Source organism: Conger conger, chromosome 7 (assembly GCF_963514075.1).
Source record: "Conger conger chromosome 7, fConCon1.1, whole genome shotgun sequence".
NCBI lineage: Eukaryota > Metazoa > Chordata > Actinopteri > Anguilliformes > Congridae > Conger > Conger conger.
In genome coordinates this window covers 4,042,644-4,065,525 of record NC_083766.1, presented here as the reverse complement: position 1 = coordinate 4,065,525, position 22,882 = coordinate 4,042,644, and the positions used below count along the sequence as shown (strand labels likewise).

Sequence of the window (22,882 nt, the reverse complement as noted above, 5' to 3'; positions counted from 1 at the left end):
ACACACTTCAGCCCTAGTGTACACGCTAACACACTCCAGCCCTAGTGTACACACTAACACACTCCAGCCCTAGTGTACACACTAACACACTCCAGCCCTAGTGTACACGCTAACACACTCCAGCCCTAGTGTACGCACTAACACACTCCAGCCCTAGTGTACACACTAACACACTTCAGCCCTAGTGTACACACTAACACACTTCAGCCCTAGCATACACGCTAACACACTTCAGCCCTAGTGTACACGCTAACACACTTCAGCCCTAGTGTACACACTAACACACTTCAGCCCTAGTGTACACACTAACACACTTCAGCCCTAGTGTACACACTAACACACTTCAGCCCTAGTGTACACACTAACACACTCCAGCCCTAGCGTACCCGCTAACACACTTCAGCCCTAGTGTACACACTAACACACTCCAGCCCTAGTGTACACGCTAACACACTTCAGCCCTAGTGTGCATGCTAACACACTCCAGCCCTAGTGTACACACTAACACACTCCAGCCCTAGTGTACACACTAACACACTTCAGCCCTAGTGTACACACTAACACACTTCAGCCCTAGTGTACACACTAACACACTTCAGCCCTAGTGTACACGCTAACACACTCCAGCCCTAGTGTACACACTAACACACTTCAGCCCTAGTGTACACACTAACACACTTCAGCCCTAGTGTACACACTAACACACTTCAGCCCTAGCGTACACGCTAACACACTCCAGCCCTAGCGTACCCGCTAACACACTTCAGCCCTAGTGTACCCGCTAACACACTCCAGCCCTAGTGTACACGCTAACACACTCCAGCCCTAGTGTACACACTAACACACTCCAGCCCTAGTGTACACGCTAACACACTCCAGCCCTAGTGTACACACTAACACACTCCAGCCCTAGTGTACACGCTAACACACTCCAGCCCTAGCGTACCCGCTAACACACTCCAGCCCTAGTGTACACACTAACACACTCCAGCCCTAGTGTACACGCTAACACACTTCAGCCCTAGTGTGCATGCTAACACCCTTCAGCCCTAGCATACACGCTAACACCCTTCAGCCCTAGTGTGCACGCTAACACACTTCAGCCCTAGCATACACGCTAACACACTCTAGCCCTAGCGTACGCGCTAACACACTTCAGCCCTAGCGTACACACTAACACACTCTAGCCCTAGTGTACGTGCTAACACACTCCAGCCCTAGTGTACACACTAACATGGCAGCATTTGAAAGATGAAACACTGCCCTAATGGTACCAGAGGGCAGGATGCGTCAGAGATATTTTTCTCATAATTCCCAACTGAAGAGGGGAAAACATAAGGAATACTCCGTCTCTCTCCCAGTGGAAGGTCTTAAAATACAGTCCCGGCCCGTGTCTGCCTGGATCGCTCTCTCTCTCACCGGGGGAAACTTCCCGTGTCTGCCTGGTTCTCTCTCACACACACTGGGGGAAACTTTAAAAACAGGGACAGTTTTACTGGGCTACATCGCTGACATAAGCAGTGCTGTAACTAACGGTGTGTTATTAGACGAAGCCTTTGAGATTCGCTGCATAAATGTGCTGTTTGGCTCATCTGAATTCCAGGGGACGGTTTGGCTGCTTTTTTATTCCGTATAAAACTGTATAAGAGAAAAGCACCCATCTGGGAATACTTTTATTCTATTTTGTTTTATTTTTATGTTGGTCTGCGAAGAGACATTACCTATCAGTGTTTGTGATATTAACTCGCTAATTAACGCTGTCAAACTTTATTTATAGCCACCTGAGACCGAGACGAAAAAAACACTTATTTAAAACACATTTTGGCACAGCACCTGCATGTTAGTTGGCAAGAAAATGCTGCAGAATTATTCAAATTTTATTTATTTATTTATTTTATTTTTTGTTGAATGTCCCTTGTAGCGTACAGTGGCTTTCGGAATAGTAGAATATATGGTTCTTCAGACTGAGATGAGAGACTCGTGCCCCCTACAGAGGTCTTTTGAGAACCACCAAATGTGATTCAGCACGTCGCCCGGTGTGACCGTTTCGATGGCGGTGTGAGGGTTTTATAAAACGTGACAGGGACTTGCTCCCATTGGCTTAAATCAACCTTGAGAATCGCCACGCCAACCGCTTTCTTTCAGACCTTCGCTGATGCACATTTCTGGGTCAGAAAGCGTGTGACAGATAGAACTAAAAAGCAAGAGGCAACAACGCACAATCCTCCGGTTACAAAAATATCAGTTTAAGTAAGAAGCTGGACTAATATCAAAGGTTTTGGTGCAGTCATGTTTCTCTGTTCTGTGCGCTAACTGGGCTACCTACCGTAAGACTGGCATCGTAAAGCTGTTCTCGCATTATAATGATACAACACAGATGGTGTTCCTGTCATCTTTAATGACGTCATGAATGAGATGATATAAATTGTCTGGGATCTTTAATAACTGCTGAAATACTAAATTACCATGATCACCAACAATGCGAAGAGGGAGATGTGTCGAGTATTCAATAAACCAAAAGCTACAACAAAGCTTATAATTCGGCATCAGTGTCAGTGAGCACCAAAACAGCCAGTGGCCTAAAAACAGTAGATACACACATGGAGATATATTTACAATCTTTAAGAATGAATTACAGTTCTAAACCATTCTGACCAGAATGATATTCATGGGAACATTTCAACACAATAATAAGGTGGGAAACTGCAGATACGTTTTCCATTTCCGTTTTATTTACACTCTGTAAGGACCTAATTCCATATTTCTCTGAATGGTATACTATACAATACCTGGGAATGTGAATAGCACAGGTGTATTCTTCTTCCTCTTCCTCTGGGGTGCTCTGGCCTCCTGTGTCTGTACTTATCTCACCACACAGTGTCTGTGTACAGCTAAACCACAGCTGGGGGCAGTTCAGTTCTCACACTATTTCTGCACTCAATAAATGCAGCACAGCAATTTCACATGAAGTTTACCTGCAGTTAAGTAGCCTGCAGTTAATCTTCACCCCCCCCCCTCCCCCCCACATACACACACACAGACATGCACGCACACGCATTCATGCACACATGCGTACACATACACGCATAGTCACACACACTCACACACACACACACACACACACACACACACACAAGCACAAACTCACACACACAGTTCCCTAATGCTGGCAGGCTGCAGCTCCATTAACAGATTGCGCTCTGAAACAAAAGGGCGTTTGGAAATGCGCAGAAGCGAAAGGAAGGGCTGAACGTGATATATTTAATAAGCAAAGTTTTTAAAGTTGCAGCCTTACTGCACTGGCCATATGGCGTATGCCACCATTAAACAGACGAGTGAAATTCACAGGATGGGTCAAATTAATTAATTAATTACCTGTAGCCTAACCCCTTCCCTGTTCCTCCACTTACTGCTTTTGAAATGCTTTTTTGGCATAAATGAAAAGATGAAACAGGGCCTGGCACACATATCATAACTATTAACAGAGTAACTGTGGTAAATGTGTGATTAAATACACCCGATAGCAGAGAGTTAACCTCAAAACAGGTAAAAACATATTTCATTTTACAGCTGGGAAAAGTCCCAAAATGATTACATGCCAAAACGTAATGTTATGTTTCAGCCAAAATGAGAAAAACAACAAAAACTTAGCCTACATAAACTGAGATTTCAGTTACATTTGCTACAATAGTAAGCCACATTTATTGGTAAGTTTCTATTTACGTAGACTATTTTTATTCAGAAAGTTGAAGCATGTGTTTTTGAAGAAATCCCGCTGTGCTTCAAAGGGTAAAAACAGTGTTTAACTGTGGAGTGAATAAGGCTAGTTAATGCTTTATTAAAGAGTATAAACAGTGTTTAACTGTGGAGTGAATAAGGCTAGTTAATGCTTTATTAAAGGGTAAAAACAGTGTTTAACTGTGGAGTGAATAAGGCTAGTTAATGCTTTATTAAAGAGTATAAACAGTGTTTTAACTGTGGAGTGAGTAGAGAGGATAGTTACACCCCCCGTTCGACAGCACATCACTCAAGCCGTCCGTGTTGGTGAGCGGCACCGCTTTTACAAGTGCTGAGAATATCAGCCAATGCGTTTCAGCCTCGGAAAAGAAATCTGCTTTCCTGAATGGATAATTCTGCTTTCCACTGACGGCCATGGATGCACAGCGAAGGGGGAGGGTGAACTGTTTCAGAGTGGAGGACCGGCCTCAACACATCGGCCCGAAGAGATGACAAGGCAGCTTTCTATAAATACGCCGAAATAAAGTGGGTTCCGCATGACTGGCGTCGGCTGTAAGACTAATGCGGGTATTAAAATAATCTCCTGCAGATTCGTCCCCTTGGAAAGCCCAGGGCTGTTTCAAATTAACCAGCCATCATCTGACAGAATTCAGTGAGCATGCAGGCCAACAATCATCAGATCTGGCCCTCAAATCCAAATCCAGCCCTGGTTATCCTTTCTCTCAGGTAATTAGCTGAACAATTAGTGCTACTGATTGGCCAGACTGGCTTCATACCTGACTCCCAGCTGAAGGGAGGGTGGAAAACCAGCAGTTCTTGGCCCTCGAGGGCCGTGATTTGATGAACCCTGATGTAGGCTATCCCATGAGTGGGCAAATACGTGTTTTAATGTGATGACGAGTGGGAGAGGGTAGGAAAGTGGCAGGAACGTGGGAGAGAGCAGAACGTGGGAGAGAGCAGAACGTGGGAGAGAGCAGAACGTGGGAGAGAGCAGAACGTGGGAGAGAGCAGAACGTGGGAGAGAGCAGAACGTGGGAGAGAGCAGAACGTGGGAGAGAGCAGAACGTGGGAGAGAGCAGAATGTGGGAGAGAGCAGAATGTGGGAGAGAGCAGAACGTGGGAGAGAGCAGAATGTGGGAGAGAGCAGAATGTGGGAGAGAGCAGAACGTGGGAGAGAGCAGAACGTGGGAGAGAGCAGAACGTGGGAGAGAGCAGAACGTGGGAGAGAGCAGAACGTGGGAGAGGGCAGAACGTGGGAGAGAGCAGAATGTGGGAGAGAGCAGAACGTGGGAGAGAGCAGAACGTGGGAGAGAGCAGAACGTGGGAGAGAGCAGAACGTGGCGGGTGACTTGACGCAGTATCCTTGGAAATACGCCACGGCACGGCGAAGGAGAAAGAGAAAGAGTGATGGTCTTGAGCCCGGGGAGTGACGGAGGACATTAATATCTGGGACAGGACGGCCATTTCAAACAGCAAATACTCCAACATGACCATACTGTGGGGAAGAATTAACCTAATGAGGGCGAACGTGGGATAGCAGGGAATAAAAAACAAATATATTTTGGGAAATCCAAGAGACGTTCGGCAACGTTTTTGGTGACTCGTTAATCAGAAAAACAGAGTGTTCTGTCCGCAGAGTCACTGTGGCATCTGATGGAGCACTTGAGCAGTGAGCTTTTTCAGAATAGAGACGTGCCTCATTTCAGCTGTCCAGCCATGCCCTCTAAAATGGAACCCAAATTGGGCACCAACACCAGTTCTGAGGCCAGTGCCTTGGTCAAGGGAAAGGGCAGGAGCACACCTGACCTCACACGCATGTCTCTCAGTGCGGGAGGAAGACGGAGTACCTGGAGGAAACCCACATGAGCATGCAGACTCCACGCACAGAGGATCTGGCCTGCCGGGATTCAAACCCAGAGCCTCCTCCTTGCGAGGCACCGTACTGATGATTTAAAAAAATGATAAATGGTTGGCATTTATATAGCGCCTTTATCCAAAGCGCTGTACAATTGATGCTTCTCATTCATCCGTTCATACACACACTCACACACCGACAGCGATTGGCTGCCATGCAAGGCGCCGACCAGCTCGTCAGGAGCATTTGGGGGTTAGGTGTCTTGCTCAGGGACACTTCGACACAGCCCGGGCGGGGGATCGAACCGGCAACCCTCCGACTGCCAGATGACTGCTCTTACTGCCTGAGCCACTGTCGCCCCATAAAGCAGGCTCTGATTGGATGACAGGCTGAGATCCTAACATATGGTTCCGACTCTATTCTGGAATATCCTGAAACAACTTGACTTGCTTACTGTCCATTACCCTGCTTGCACCAAGGCTACTTGCCAAAAGACGTGAATAATGTGCCACAAAATTATTTGTTGCGATCAATCCACATCTGCCTGAGGGAAGGTACAGGGCAGTGGAAGGATTCTCTAGATTCTCCATCGATTGATCGCGGGTGAGATAAATCCGTCCGCTGAGAACACTCCAATCACTGAATATTTCTGACCTCACACCGTAACAGATGAGTCAGAATTCAGGCGGGGCCAGGCAGTGACCCAGGTGTGTGGGAACTCAACCAGAAGAGGAGGAACGGGTGTCACATGACACCTGCACCCATCGCTTTCACGAGTACACAATAGTGTAGCTCTTCGGTCGGCTGTCTTCAGAATGAGATCTCACTTCATCTGCTTTGTGTATCACCGTGGCTGTATAGATACTGTATGCATAGCGGTGACGTGCAGCTAAAAGGTACATTGTTACTCTCTCGGTGTGTGTGCGTGTGTGTGCGTGCGTGTGTGTGTGTGTGTGCGCGCATCTGGGTGTACATTATTTGCTTGTGCGGCAAAATTAGCAAAAATTACACTAACTTTTTTTATTTGTATTTACATGTCCCGTCTGTGTGCTTTGACAGTCAAAGGTTACCCTGGCAGATCAAGGGCCCTGCTATTGGCCAGGAGCAGCAGAATGATCAGTGGCCCTGCTATTGGCCAGGAGCAGCAGAATGATCAGTGGCCCTGCGATTGGCCAGGAGCAGCAGAATGATCAGTGGCCCTTCTCCCGTGTCCCACTGACCAGACCTCCCAGGCTTATCTCTGTAACGCCACAGAACAAGCCCGAGTTTCCATGACAACCGCAAACGCCTTTTGTTTACCTTGAGAAACCAGCCTTGAGGCACAGAATGCCAAAAAAAAAATTAATTAATAAAAATGTTATTATGTATCTCGTTTATAAATAGCTCTTGCCTCATTGGCCATTTTGTAATTGAATCTTCAACCCACTGTTATCATTAATATTCACCATCAAGCAATTTCATATTCACAATCATCATTCTCAATGCATTGCTATTGTTGTAAAAGGCATATAATGTATAATGAATCCTCACTTTGCCATGCAAGACACACAATGGCATATCACATATAAAGGCTTTAAATGTATAGTCCACATGTAATATTCATATCGACATAAAAGAGTGATTTTTTTCCTCATTTCCATTCTTATGAATTTATACATGCGCATTCTCTGTACATAGTCTGTGAAGCACAAGGTCCCACTGCCAAGCTGAGGGGTTTAAACTGTTTTCAGCCGTCATGTAAGTGTTATAAATTCAACCACTGATGATAAATTATGCACATTTCACTCACCCAAGTATTCAACCTTAATTAATATTAAACCGGCTAGAATACAATTTAGATATGCAACATTAACGAGCCAATCCCTGGGTTTTAATTTGACAAGTGCGTTTTGTGGTCTTTCTATTAAAAGATGAGAATTATAACCAGGCCTGACGTTCCCTGGCTCACAGTATCTGCCAGTTCAATTTCACCTCCTACACTTCTGACCTCTGCCAAAATATCTGAGCATTTTTTAATCAGGGACAATTTGAGTTATTACAGTAATATTCATGTGTGTTATCTTTATGTGTATCTGCCAGTGTGGAGGAGGTAGAAGTGCTGAAGTTACATTACTGTTATAACAACTCTGTGAATCAGAGACAGTAACTCTAACACAGCATGTACACATTACTGTTATAACAACTCTGTGAATCAGAGACAGTAACTCTAACACAGCATGTACACATTACTGTTATAACAACTCTGTGAATCAGAGACAGTAACTCTAACACAGCATGTACACATTACTGTTATAACAACTCTGTGAATCAGAGACAGTAACTCTAACACAGCATGTACACATTACTGTTATAACACCGCCTCTGTGAATCAGAGACTCTAACACAGCATGTACACATTACTGTTATAACACTGCCTCTGTGAATCAGAGACAGTAACTCTAACACAGCATGTACACATTACTGTTATAACACCGCCTCTGTGAATCAGAGACAGTAACTCTAACACAGCATGTACACATTACTGTTATAACAACTCTGTGAATCAGAGACTCTCACACAGCATGTACACATTACTGTTATAACACCGTCTCTGTGAATCAGAGACAGTAACTCTAACACAGCATGTACACATTACTGTTATAACAACTCTGTGAATCAGAGACTCTAACACAGCATGTACACATTACTGTTATAACACCGTCTCTGTGAATCAGAGACAGTAACTCTAACACAGCATGTACACAGGGCATCCATGGATCTCTGTACACAGTTTTGGCCTTGATGGGATTTTTCCCAAAGCGGTGATCTCATAAATGCCCAGCTGATCTTCCTCCTTGACACACTAGCCTTGGCAGATTGTTGATGCTGCTTATTTTGGAGACAGAGAGCCGGGAGTTTCTAAACACAGTGAGCAGGTGCTCATAAAACCAACAAGAACAACAGGAGGCCTGGCACCCGGTTCATAAAGCTAAAATCAGAATTATTGGCGTAATAGAGGCAGGCGATCCTTCTGCGTTAATCTGGGGGACGATACGACACCCTTGTGACTGGGGTTAGTGTCAGCAGCCTTAGCGCTCTGTGTCTATCAGGGTTAGCATCAGCAGTGTTAGAGCGCTCAGTCTATCAGGGTTAGCATCAGCAGTGTTAGAGCGCTCAGTCTATCAGGGTTAGCATCAGCAGTGTTAGCGCGCTCAGTCTATCAGGGTTAGCATCAGCAGTGTTAGCGCTCTCAGTGTATAAGGGGTTAGCCTCAGCAGTGTTAGCGCTCTCAGTGTATCAGGGTTAGCATCAGCAGTGTTAGAGCGCTCAGTCTATCAGGGTTAGCATCAGCAGTGTTAGCACTCTCAGTGTATAAGGGGTTAGCCTCAGCAGTGTTAGCGCTCTCAGTGTATCAGGGTTAGCATCAGCAGTGTTAGCGCTCTCAGTGTATCAGGGTTAGCATCAGCAGTGTTAGAGCGCTCAGTCTATCAGGGTTAGCATCAGCAGTGTTAGCGCGCTCAGTCTATCAGGGTTAGCATCAGCAGTGTTAGAGCGCTCAGTCTATCAGGGTTAGCATCAGCAGTGTTCGCGCTCTCAGTGTATCAGGGTTAGCATCAGGAGTGTTAGCGCTCTCAGTGTATAAGGGGTTAGCCTCAGCAGTGTTAGCGCTCTCAGTCTATCAGGGTTAGCATCAGCAGTGTTAGCGCTCTCAGTGTATCAGGGTTAGCATCAGCAGTGTTAGCGCTCTCAGTGTATCAGGGTTAGCATCAGCAGTGTTAGAGCGCTCAGTCTATCAGGGTTAGCATCAGCAGTGTTAGCGCGCTCAGTCTATCAGGGTTAGCATCAGCAGTGTTAGAGCGCTCAGTCTATCAGGGTTAGCATCAGCAGTGTTCGCGCTCTCAGTGTATCAGGGTTAGCATCAGGAGTGTTAGCGCTCTCAGTGTATAAGGGGTTAGCCTCAGCAGTGTTAGCGCTCTCAGTCTATCAGGGTTAGCATCAGCAGTGTTAGCGCTCTCAGTGTATCAGGGTTAGCATCAGGAGTGTTAACGCTCTCAGTGTATAAGGGGTTAGCCTCAGCAGTGTTAGCGCTCTCAGTCTATCAGGGTTAGCATCAGCAGTGTTAGCGCTCTCAGTGTATCAGGGTTAGCTTCAGCAGTGTTAGCGCTCTCAGTGTATCAGGGTTAGCATCAGCAGTGTTAGCGCTCTCAGTGTATCAGGGTTAGCTTCAGCAGTGTTAGCGCTCTCAGTCTATCAGGGTTAGCTTCAGCAGAGTTAGCATGCTCAGTCTATCAGGGTTCATGTCACGGACCTTAAACAAGAAACGTCTCCTCGTGTCCTGGTCATCGGAGTTACAATGTCATCTTTATTATTCCAGAAGGACAGGGCATCGCATCTCCACTGGATCTCCATCTAATACCCGCCCCCATCATTCTCCTCGCCAATAACCCGAACAGCTCTTATTCTGACCATACACACACACACGCACACGCACACGCACACGCACACGCACACGCACGCGCACTCACTCACTCATTCACTCACTCACTCACTCACACACTTACTCACACACTCACTCACTCACTCACACACTCAATCACTCACTCATTCACTCACTCACACACTCACACACTCACTCACTCACACACTCTCACACACTCACTCACACTCTCACACACTCATTCACTCTCACTATGAAAAAGTGGCCAATAGCCTCTTATCTGAAATAGAAAAAGTGAAGCAGATGAAGAGGATAATTGCACATTGTATAATGACTAAATGAATGCTTTGCGTGTGGAATATATGGCCCCATTATGCTGATTGCTATGGAGTACATGCCATTTTTCTCACGGTAGAAGATAGATGTATAAATCTGAGCTGACATTTTGAAATTGCTTCCTATTTGAAGGAATTCGGTCCCAGCATGCCTTGCAGTGAGACTCTAATGCGTAATATGGCACTTGAGCACCTGCCTAATTTGGATTTAACATGGATGGAAGAGTCTGTGGGGCTCTGTTTCCCTTTAATATGAGACAGGCTTCTCACAGCTCTGTACACATGAGCACACACACTCACACACACACACACACACACTCTCTTACTCACACACAAACACACACACACACACACACACACTCTCTTACTCACACACAAACACACACAACCACACACACACACACTCCTATAAACACTCTTGTTCATGTCTATTTCTAACAGAAACAAGATGGCAGTAAATGCTGAAATGAACATGTGGGAGGGATCATTGGCCGTCTCCACAAACGGCTCATTTCAAAAGGCAGCTTCTTTCTCCCGCCTACAGAAGAGGGGACTCTGCAGTTCCACTGAACCTCAGAACCTCTCAGCCTGAGAGACGTGTGTGTGGGAGTGCCACATTATCAGAGACACGCGTGTCTTTGAGGTGCAGAAAGAATCCCTTTTGCTGTCGGGTCGGGTCAGGTCAGGTCACTGCCGACACCATCCTAATAGATCATATAAATATGATTCAGATTCAGCTGCTCACGGTGAGATTCATTAATCTCACCATCCTAATAGATCATATAAATATGATTCAGATTCAGTTGCTCACGGTGAGATTCATTAATCTCACCATCCTAATAGATCATATAAATATGATTCAGATTTAGCTGCTTGCGGTGAGATTCATTCATTCGTTAATTTGTTTAGCCAGAGTCAGTCAGCTGTAGCAGTGTGCTACAGTGGTTAAGAAGCAATTAGAGAGAGAGAAAGAGAGAGAGAGAGAGATGGAGAGAGGGTAGAGAGAGGGTAGAGAAAGAGAGAGAGAGAAAGAGAGAGGGTGAGATGGAGAGAGGGTAGAGAAAGAGAGAGAGAGAGAGAGAGGGTAGAGAGAGAGAAAGAGAGAGAGGGTGAGATGGAGAGAGGGTGAGAGGGTAGAGAGAGAAAGAGCGAGAGAGAGAGAGAGAGGGTGAGATGGAGAGAGGGTAGAGAGACTGCTAAATCGTGCATTAATTTGACAATTCATGAATGTTGATTTTCTAATTCACACCAAGATGATATACAGCGGCTAATAAAATTGTTTACACATGTTTTTATCCAACTAATTAATTCTGATTGATATCACTGTACTGCATGTTGTTTGTTGCCAAAATACTGGAGTTTAGATAATGAAATTTATACAGAATTTGGTACACAAAGTGCAAGATTTGGTTGGCTCTGTTTAATATGTGTGGGCAGGACTTTTGTGTAAGACTGTCAGAGGATGGAGGAACGTTTGACTAATTTTTTAAAGAACTGGGACGTTTCTGAAGAGGAACAGAGTGTTAGAGACCGGGCCGTGCTTTGCATGGAAGAGTGGCTCTGGGTCTCTGGGTCTCTGGGGCTCTGGGTCTCTGGGGCTCTGGGGCTCTGGGGCTCTGGGGCTCGGAGCTCTGGGGCTCTGGGTCTCTGGGGCTCTGGGGCTCTGGGGCTCTGGGTCTCTGGGGCTCTGGGGCTCTGGGGCTCTGGAGCTCTGGGGCTCTGGGGCTCTGGGTCCCTGGGTCTCTGGGTCCCTGGGGCTCTGGAGCTCTGGGGCTCTGGGTCTCTGGGTCTCTGGGGCTCTGGGGCTCTAGCTCTGGGGCTCTGGGGCTCTGGGTCTCTGGGGCTCTGGGTCTCTGGGTCTCTGTCTCTGGGTCTCTGGGTCTCTGTCTCTGGGTCTCTGGGGCTCTGGGTCTACGGGGCTCTACTGGACTCTACTGGGCTCTGGTCGTGTTCAGACGGGCGGTTCTCAGGGCTCCCCTCTCGTACCTCTGAAGAAGCAGTCTTTGCTCGTACCTCTGAAGAAGCAGTCTTTGCTCGTACCTCAGAAGAAGCAGTCTTTGCTCGTACCTCTGAAGAAGCACTCTTTGCCTGTACCTCTGTAGAAGCATTCTTTGCTCATACCTCTGTAGAAGCACTCTTTGCCTGTACCTCTGTAGAAGCAGTCTTTGCTCATACCTCTGTAGAAGCAGTCTTTGCTCGTACCTCTGTAGAAGCAGTCTTTGCTCGTACCTCTGAAGAAGCAGTCTTTGCTGTGCACCACGTAGGTACTCCTCCTCCTCAGGCACGCAGACCGGTACAGCTCGCAGTGGTTCTCGTAGAAACGCCCGTCCGAGCCGCACACGGGCACGAACGCGGGGCGGCACTTCTCCTGACACACGCACTCCGTCTTCCCAGAGTCCTCGGAGACGACACACCGACGCCCCCGGCTGCAGTAGCGCCCCCTACAGGCCCCCTGCGAACCTTCCACTCCGAGGGGAACTAAAAATACAAAAACAGAAGATAAAACTTAAATAATTAAAATCACTTTCAGCAGGGATACTCAAACCTGACCCTCCAGGCCAAATCCAGCCCTGGTTTTCTGCTCTCCCGGGTAATTAACTGAATTAGTGCTGCTGATTTTCTTCACACCTGACTCCCAGGTAAAGGGAGAGTGTAAAACCAGTTCATCATGTGAGAACTGTAATTTCAAATGACAGATTTTGGAAGTGAGAACTCACAATAGGAAACATGAAATGAAAGAAAACATGAAAAACTGTCATTCGAATAATCTCTTTTCTCTTTCTCTGAAATTATGAATTGTGATGTGTCAATTAAAGAGACAGATATTGTGGAATACGGATCATAGACAGGCTTTTCAAACTAAACAAAACAAAAGAATAAAATATTTATTTCATATCAGAATCAAATGGTAGGAAAAGGAGGGGACAGGTGGCACTCCCATTTCCTTAAACAGAGAAATGAACACGGACAGCTATGAGCGAAACCCCCACTCCCAAACCCCACACACACTCACTGACCCACCCGAAAAACTGTCCTCACAGACACCCACTGAGCCATACAAATAACCATCCTCACACACCCACCTGAATAACCATCCTCACACACACACACACACACTCTCACACACACACACACACACACACGCACACACACACACACACTCTCACACACACACTCTCACACACACACACACACACACACACACACACTCACACACACACACACACACACACACACACACACTCACACACACACACATACACATACACACCAGAATAACCATCCTCACACACACACACACACACACACACACACACACCCCCACACCCACACACACACACACACACACACCCACACCCACACACACACACACACACACACACACACCCACACCCACACACACACACACACACACACACACACACACACTGACCCACAGCCCCAGTCGAGGCTCCCGCTGATTTCATCTGTTTGTGAAACAGAGTACAAAGTGCTGAGGTGTGCAGCCGCTCCACCTTGGACTGATCGTGCCGGACCCAGGGGGGTGTGTGTGTGGGGGGGGGGCACGCTCGGTGGGGGTCCGAGTCGGATTTAAAGGCGGGGAGAGAGGAGGTACAGGGGTCAGACTCTCCTCCTCAGCAGGAGGCTAACCCACTGCCTCTGAGAAAGAGCCAGAGATCAACCCCATACTCAACACTGTTTATTGAGATCAAGCCCATACTCAACCCTGTTTACTGAGAGATCAACCCCATACTCAACTCTGTTTACTGAGAGATCAACCCCATACTCAACTCTGTTTACTGAGAGATCAACCCCATACTCAACCCTGTTTACTGAGATCAACCCCATACTCAACCCTGTTTACTGAGAGATCAACCGCATACTAAACTCTATTTACTGAGAGAAGCTGAACTCCTGTTACTCACCTCTACAGCCCTGTTCTGTACAGTTACTCCTCTCTACAGCACACTGAAATGTGTAAAAGTGCACCTTCTGAGACATAAATGGAGAAACTAATTTTAAACCTTCATGGGTAAATAGAATCTAAAATGATCAGATAGCTTGTTTTGGCTCTTCTAATAAAATCAAAAAGAATTTGACGACACTGAGTTTAGAGTAAACCTGAACAGAAAGATTGCTTCTGAAATCCTCAAATAACTTTTCTGAAAGAACCAAATAATTTGACTAAACCGAGTACACACCTTAACAGAGAAACTCATTTTGTAAAATAATCCCAAACAAGCCGCCCCCAGCTCTGTAGTATCGACCCGTGTTCCGTCATCAGGAAGTACACGGTGTCAAACAGGAAGGGGCGGGTACAATCCCTCAGAGGCACTCGCTAAGTTTCTACCTCGTTCACTAATCGTTCTGCTCGTCTCCGCAAAACCACGAGCCGGGAAATGCAAATACCACAGCTCCCCTGTGCCACTGCCGTCGGTGTCAAGGTCAGAGACGATTACTGAATCCTTTGTGTTCTCCGAGCACTGAAGCTTAAACACTTAGCCCAGTCCTGTGTGCGTGTGGATGGAGCACTGAAGCTTAAACACTTAGCCCAGTCCTGTGTGCGTGTGGATGGAGCACTGAAGCTTAAACACTTAGCCCAGTCCTGTGTGCGTGTGGATGGAGCACTGAAGCTTAAACACTTAGCCCAGTCCTGTGTGCGTGTGGATGGAGCACTGAAGCTTAAACACTTAGCCCAGTCCTGTGTGCGTGTGGATGGAGCACTGAAGCTTAAACACTTAGCCCAGTCCTGTGTGCGTGCAGCTGAAACACAACTTATTTATCTGTGCTATTGACGAACGGGGCGCTGAAAACATCACAGAGCGCTTGAACATTTCCGTGTTTGTCGCTCACACAATTGCGCTGTGTTCTGATTGTAAATCCAACATGGCCGCTTACACACACGGCCTTTCTTCACGCTCCCCAGGCCATGTTCGCTCACAGTGCCGTCTGCTTAAGAACCAAAGAGCACTTTCATAATCCTCTGATTACGCCCCGGCACAATGGAGACACGCGGCTTCTTACGAGTTCAGAGAGAGCTTTCTCCCAGCAGCGGGCAGGCCGGCCGGGGCCCGGTCCTAAAGCTGATCCAGGATCAGTGAACGCCGTGGGTCTATCTCACAGTGCAGTCCTGCTCCAAAGGGCCAGACTGACCTCCAGCCTGCCCACGCAGGGTGACACACACAGCCAGGCTCACTGTGGGCTCTCTGTCTGCGCTCATCCTCTTATGATATTACACCAAAACGCTCGTAGGGCCACTTTCATAAAAGGTCAGAAAACAAAGAAGAGTCGTTATGAAATTGACAACAAAAACATTTGGCGAAAAAGCCTCATACCATTTGAATGTCATTGCCTTTAATGTGGCATTGAGCATACACAAATAAATTAATAAAAATCAATCCTCTTAAGCATTTCCCACAGGCAATTTGAGAAATGAAATCACTGCTTTGATTGGCTGGTTTCCCAGCTTATTTGATTGAATGCCATTAGCTTCGCTAACTGTATAATCCAGTATCTAGCCTGTACAAATCTTCTATCCTTCGAACAATTCATGTCATTATCCGGTAATATATGCACATTTCAATGCCTTTGAGCAAACGTTTTTTTTAATCTAATCAAACAGTATGTCAATAGTCTCCCGGGGCAACACGCTTAAGGACAGAGCCGTCTGTGGAAGAAAGCGCATTTCCATATTTACACCTGCGGCTGCAGCCTGTCGATGATTAAATGTGTTTAACGTTTAGGAGCGTTTCATCTTAACCGGGAGAGAGAGTCTGTGCTGAATTCATGGCGGTTTGACGGAGGGATACCGGCAAACGGGTCTAATTAGAGGAATATCTCAGACCGCGGTGTAGCTGAGGGACTCCCGATTTATAAACACACCCGGGAGAAAACGCTTCAATCCTGCGTCAGCACACGTGTGTGTGTTCTGTTCGTATCTTACTGGAGGTTGAGCACATGTGTGTGTTCTGTTCGTATCTTACTGGAGGTTGAGCACGTGTGTGTGTTCTGTTCGTATCTTACTGGAGGTTGAGCACGTGTGTGTGTTCTGCTGGTATCTCATTGGAGGTTGAGCACGTGTGTGTGTTCTGCTTGTATCTCACTGGAGGTTGAGCAGGTGTGTGTGTTCTGCTGGTATCTCATTGGAGGTTGAGCACGTGTGTGTGTGTTCTGCTGTATCTCACTTGAGGTTGAGCAGGTGTGTGTGTTCTGCTGGTATCTCACTGGAGGTTGAGCACGCGTGTGTGTGTTCTGCTTGTATCTCACTGGAGGTTGAGCAAGCGTGTGTGTGTTCTGCTTTTATCTCACTGGAGGTTGAGCAGGTGTGTGTTCTGCTGGTATCTCACTGCAGGTTGAGCAGGTGTGTGTTCTGCTGGTATCTCACTGCAGGTTGAGCACCTGTGTGTGTGTTCTGCTGGTATCTCACTGCAGGTTGCTGTTTTGTGGATGTGGGGTGTGGATATGCTGGAAGGTGACCTTAAAAGGCAGCTTCATCAACCCCGCCTCTACGCAGCGAGAGAGACAGTGCTCTGTGTCACCGTAAGAGAGACCCTGTTCTGTTGGCTTTAGAGCAGCTCAATCTAATTATCCGCAGACAAACCGCGTCAAACGCCATCTCTGACACGAAGTCCACCAAATGGTGTCCGACAGCTTTGCCGTGTCAGGAGGGAGGGTCCGGTCTGAGGGGTGTCTGCACACGAACAGGAGGGAGGGTCCGGTCTGAGGGGTGTCTGCACACAAACAGGAGGGAGGGTCCGGTCTGAGGGGTGTCTGCACACGAACAGGAGGGAGGGTCCGGTCTGAGGGGTGTCTGCACACGAACAGGAGGGAGGGTCCGGTCTGAGGGGTGTCTGCACACGAACAGGAGGGAGGGTCCGGTCTGAGGGGTGTCTGCACACAAACAGGAGGGAGGGTCCGGTCTGAGGGGTGTCTGCACACGAACAGGAGGGAGGGTCCGGTCTGAGGGGGGTCTGCACACGAACAGGAGGGAGGGTCCGGTCTGAGGGGTGTCTGCACACGGACAGGAGGGAGGGTCCGGTCTGAGGGGTGTCTGCACACAAACAGGAGGGAGGGCCCGGTCTGAGGGGTGTCTGCACACGAACAGGAGGGAGGGTCCGGTCTGAGGGGGGTCTGCACACGAACAGGAGGGAGGGTCCGGTCTGAGGGGTGTCTGCACACGAACAGGAGGGAGGGTCCGGTCTGAGGGGTGTCTGCACACGAACAGGAGGGAGGGTCCGGTCTGAGGGGTGTCTGCACACGAACAGGAGGGAGGGTCCGGTCTGAGGGGGGTCTGCACACGAACAGGAGGGAGGGTCCGGTCTGAGGGGTGTCTGCACACGAACAGGAGGGAGGGTCCGGTCTGAGGGGTGTCTGCACACGAACAGGAGGGAGGGTCCGGTCTGAGGGGGGTCTGCACAGGAACAGGAGGGAGGGTCCGGTCTGAGGGGTGTCTGCACACGAACAGGAGGGAGGGTCCGGTCTGAGGGGTGTCTGCACACGAACAGGAGGGAGGGTCCGGTCTGAGGGGGGTCTGCACAGGAACAGGAGGGAGGGCCCGGTCTGAGGGGTGTCTGCACACGAACAGGAGGGAGGGTCCGGTCTGAGGGGTGTCTGCACACGAACAGGAGGGAGGGTCCGGTCTGAGGGGTGTCTGCACACAAACAGGAGGGAGGGTCCGGTCTGAGGGGTGTCTGCACACGAACAGGAGGGAGGGTCCGGTCTGAGGGGTGTCTGCACACGAACAGGAGGGAGGGTCCGGTCTGAGGGGGGTCTGCACACGAACAGGAGGGAGGGTCCGGTCTGAGGGGTGTCTGCACAGGAACAGGAGGGAGGGTCCGGTCTGAGGGGTGTCTGCACACGAACAGGAGGGAGGGTCCGGTCTGAGGGGGGTCTGCACACGAACAGGAGGGAGGGTCCGGTCTGAGGGGGGTCTGCACACGAACAGGAGGGAGGGTCCGGTCTGAGGGGTGTCTGCACACGAACAGGAGGGAGGGTCCGGTCTGAGGGGGGGGCGCTGGCATCGGGACGCACTGTGCACGGCCGGGACAGGATGGGGACTGCGGGGGGTTTCATTTCCCCCCCGGGCATCCCAAAGCAGACGCGGAGCGGCGACGTTCCGGAATGGGGGGCCAGATTTGTGTTGGTGTTTCGGAACGCGGGGTGAGGCGGTGTTGTGCCTTTGTCTGGCCAGACTCCACACTGATTAGCTGATTAGGACGTCACTACAGGAATCGGAGAGCTTTGATTGGTCCTGTCCCGGGATTCACCAGTTCAGAAGACTTCACTGTTCTAGTGCCCATGTTAGCTGTACAGTGTGAGGCTTCGTATTCTGTTTTCTTTGGTGGAAAAAATATCTTATTGATATAAAATGAAAGAAATATGACGTATTCAAGAAATAAAGCATGCACATGCAGTGTGTGTATGTGTGTGTGTGTGTGCATGTGTGTGTATGTATGTGTGCATGCGTGTGCGTGTGTCGCCAATTAAATAAAAAGCTAAGCCATGTTTAAACCATGTTTTCTCTAATTGCATTCTGCAGACCGCAAGAAATGCAAGACCCATCATGTGAACAGAGAATACTCAATATCACCGCTAAAGGTAGAAGGGTCAGATCAATAGCCTCTGTGTATGGCTAACAGTAGAATGGATCAGATCAATAACCTCTGTGTATGGCTAAAGGTATAAGGGTCAGATCAATAACCTCTGCGCATTGCTGACCAGATCCTATCACTGCGACCACACAAACACAACAGGCTTCAACTCTGCTTCAGCAGGTAAAACATTACAATGTTCAAAATTAAGCATCAATGTATTTTTTTTTGTGTAATTGACCGAGCTCTCCTGAAAACATGCAAACGGTATTCAAACTGCTTTTGGCAATTAACAGCTGTGTTTGGCTCATTCGTTCGTCTTGGTTTATCACCAAGACTTCGAAGATTACACAAAACAAAACAACTGGAGCAACAACAACAAAAAAAAGATCATAATTCTGTTTACTAAAAAAGTAAATACAAACAGTCAGAGCTGATGAATCTGGACATAGTTGACTAATTATACAAGGCACATCTCCATATTTCCTGCGTGTTATTAAAAGCGAATGAATTCTGTCTCCCACTAGGATAAAGAATGTTAATGGAAAGGGTAATCAAGTGAGACCGTCAGCTAACTGCCGGCTCTGTTTATGAGTCTCTGCTACTCTGCCGGAAACAGATATAATGTGTTTAATTTATTCGTCATAAAGAAAGGCCATTTACCTTGCTTAGAAACTGATCATCGGGCAGGAATGGGCCTCGCGGAAGCACTAATTAATTTTACAGCAAAGTACATCGGGTGTCAGACACGGAACGGAGTCTGATTCTGCTGTTAAAAAATGTACTTTTAAGGAAGCGCTCCACTGGTGTGGATGAACTGGAGGCCTATCTGGACATGTGTATGTGTGTGTGCGTGTGTGTGTCTGTGTGTGTGTGAGAGTGTGAGTGTGTGTGTGTGTGTGTGAGCGTGTGTGTGTGTGTGTGTGTGTCTCTGTGAGTGTGTGTGTGTGTTTGTGTGTGTGTGTGTGTGTGTGTGTGTGTGTGAGTGTGTGTCTGTGTGTGTCTGTGAGTGTGTGTATGTGTGAGTGTGTGTCTGTGTGTGTCTGTGAGTGTGTGCGTGCGTGTGTGTGTGAGTGTGTGTGAATATGTGTGTCTGTGTGTGTGTGTGTGTGTGTGTGTGTGTGTGTACATGTGTGTGTGTGTGTGTGTGTGTGTGTGAGTGTGAGAGTATGTGTGTGTCTGTGTGCATGTGCATTTGTGTGAGTGTGTGTATGTGTGTGATTGTATGTGTGTGTGAGTGTGTGAGTGTGTATGTGTGTGTATTTCTGTGTGTGCATCTGCATGTCCATGTGTGTGTATGTGTGTCTGTGTGTGCTTGCACGTGTGTTTGTGTATATATTTGTGTGGGCATGTTGTATATGTGTGTGCAACCTGCTGTAAAATCCAGCTATGACCACCTTGTAATTACCAGCGACCAGCTGTTTCAAAACTTAACCTGAGCTGGTCAAACCATGTTGAGTATGGAGCTGGTCTGACCTGGTCAACCAGCTACCAGCTGTTTCAAAACCAAGCTTGAGCTGTTTTTTTCAGCAGGGTATTTATGTATGCATGTGGATGTGTGGGTGAGAGAGGGAGTGAGTGAGATGGAGTGAGAGACAGAGAGAGAGGGAGTAAAGTAAGGCAGAGATACTAGCCTAAGAAAGCTACGTTGGAAAAAGGTGTCCATTTTGCTGTGATTGAGTAGGCAGAGGAGATATCAGGACAACACAGCTCCCAAAGTAAATGATTTTAACACAGACGAGGCTGGGAGCCCGGTGTAATTCTGCAAGTCCCGCTCCTTTGGCTGCCAGGTGTTTATTGATCCAAGGACAGCGATCCGTCTGCCGGTCCTGACGTCTCTGCGAATCGCTTCAGACGGCCGCGTGTGTGTACCCACGCCTGTCACTCTGCGGAGAATCTCACCCAATAAATCCAAACGTGGAAATACTGGAGGTACGGCACCACCAGCAGCCCTGAGACTGGAGCAGAAAGGCAGTGAAGCCATTAGATATGGACCAAGTCTGATATCGACAAGTTCAATTCAATTCTGCTTTGCGCACAGACACCGTCACAAAGACACTGTACAGGAAGTATAAAATGGAGCCTGAATCCCCGAAACTCCAGCAGGGAAAACGATAAACTCCCCAGTGGGAATAAATAAGGGCACACGGGCGTGTGAACTCAGTGCCTGTGGGAGGAAGTCTCAGGAGGAGCGGGGTAGAAAGGGAGAGCCCACCCTCCGCTGGCCAGCCTGCTGTCTGTAGCTACATCTGAACGCTAATACGCAGGTAATAGGACATCTAAGAGTCTATTTGCTGTGCTTCAGAACTGCACAACCTAACCGCCCTTAGGTACAGTAAATAGAGAAATACTAACCTGAATATTAAACAGCTGCTTCTTCCCCTAAGTTTACAGTTTTGTACTATTCAAACCGTGTCAGAGGCGTTATATTTTCATAAACCCGTCCGCACAAATCCAGTTAGGAACTCTAAGTTGGAACCCAAGACAGGAAACGCTTCACTGCGGGGATTTATACATTTGCTCTGCTACGTTTCTCTCTTAATGGAGACGATCGGATTCTAAATGTGCACATTATTATTTTCTCCTCTGTGTTAAAGCCAAATGCGGAGAATGAGGTGATGAATCACCAGGATTAGAGATGCGTATTGTTATTAAACCACCAGGTTTAGAGATGCGTATTGTTCTTAAATCACCAGCTTTAGAGATGCGTATTGTTATTAAATCACCAGGTTTAGAGATGCGGATTGTTATTAAATCACCAGCTTTAGAGATGCGTATTGTTATTAAATCACCAGCTTTAGAGATGCGTATTGTTATTAAATCACCAGGTTTAGAGATGCGGATTGTTATTAAATCACCAGCTTTAGAGATGCGTATTGTTATTAAATCACCAGGTTTAGAGATGCGTACTGTTATTAAATCACCAGCTTTAGAGATGCATATTGTTATTAAATCACCAGGTTTAGAGATGCATATTGTTATTAAATCACCAGGTTTAGAGATGCATATTGTTATTAAATCACCAGGTTTAGAGATGCATATTGTTATTAAATCACCAGGTTTAGAGATGCATATTGTCTCTCACACTAGGGGCTGGGTCTCACTCTACACAGGGGTAGGTAGCCCTGCTCCTTATCTCTGGTCCTGCTGTTTGCTCCAACCAAACTTGTAGCCACATAACTGGATTCATTCTATAGCCTCCAAAGTGAATTCAGTCAAAAATACAATACTACTAATTGCATTTTATTGTATTTTTACAATGACATTTCTTTTTGGCTTTTGTCAGTGGTTTTGATTGACATTTTAGTCTGTCTCCAGTTGAAAATAAAAAAAATCAATAAAAGTGTTAAAGACCAGAAAGAGCAGAACTAATGTGGAGAAGCAGCAACAGCAGAAGCCCACTGTCCTACATTTTACATTTTTTTACATTTTAGTCATTTGGCAGACGCTTTTAATCCAAAGCGATTTACAAGTGCATAGGTTCTACCATAAGTCAAAGCATCACATCCAGAAACTAGCAAAATACACATGAAATGCTGTTCTAAACATAGTTGTCATCAGAAGTGCATTTTTTTTTTTGGGGGGGGGGGTTAGACAAGGATAGGGATATCAGAAAGGAGGGGCAGGGTAAATCAGGAGGGAGGACTAAGGTAGAGTTTGAAAAGGTGGGTTTTGAGTCTGCGTCGAAATAGGGGGAGGGATGCTGCTGTTCTGACAGTGGTAGGCAAGTCATTCCACCACTGAGGAACCAGAACGGAAAACAGGCGTGAACGTGCAGCTCGACCGCCAGGTGCACGTAGAGAGGGAACCGTAAGGCGACCAGAGCTGGCAGACCGGAGTGGTCTAGCTGGGGAGTAGGGAGTGATCAGGGATTGTATGGGGTGGGGCAGTCCCCTTAGCAGCCTGAAATGCCAACACTAGGGCCTTGAAACGGATGCGTGCGGCA

The 22,882-nt window shown here is 47.4% G+C and overlaps 1 protein-coding gene across 1 annotated transcript in view; it reads right to left on the bottom strand.

The window, feature by feature from the left end:
• The window catches only part of fstl4 (follistatin-like 4), a 267,318-nt gene that overhangs the window by 87,105 nt on the left and 157,331 nt on the right, over window positions 1–22,882 (bottom strand). Inside the window, exon 5 of the mRNA XM_061249274.1 lies at window positions 12,575–12,823. Coding sequence (XP_061105258.1) covers window positions 12,575–12,823 — 249 coding nt within the window. The remainder of the gene's footprint in view (window positions 1–12,574; window positions 12,824–22,882) is intronic.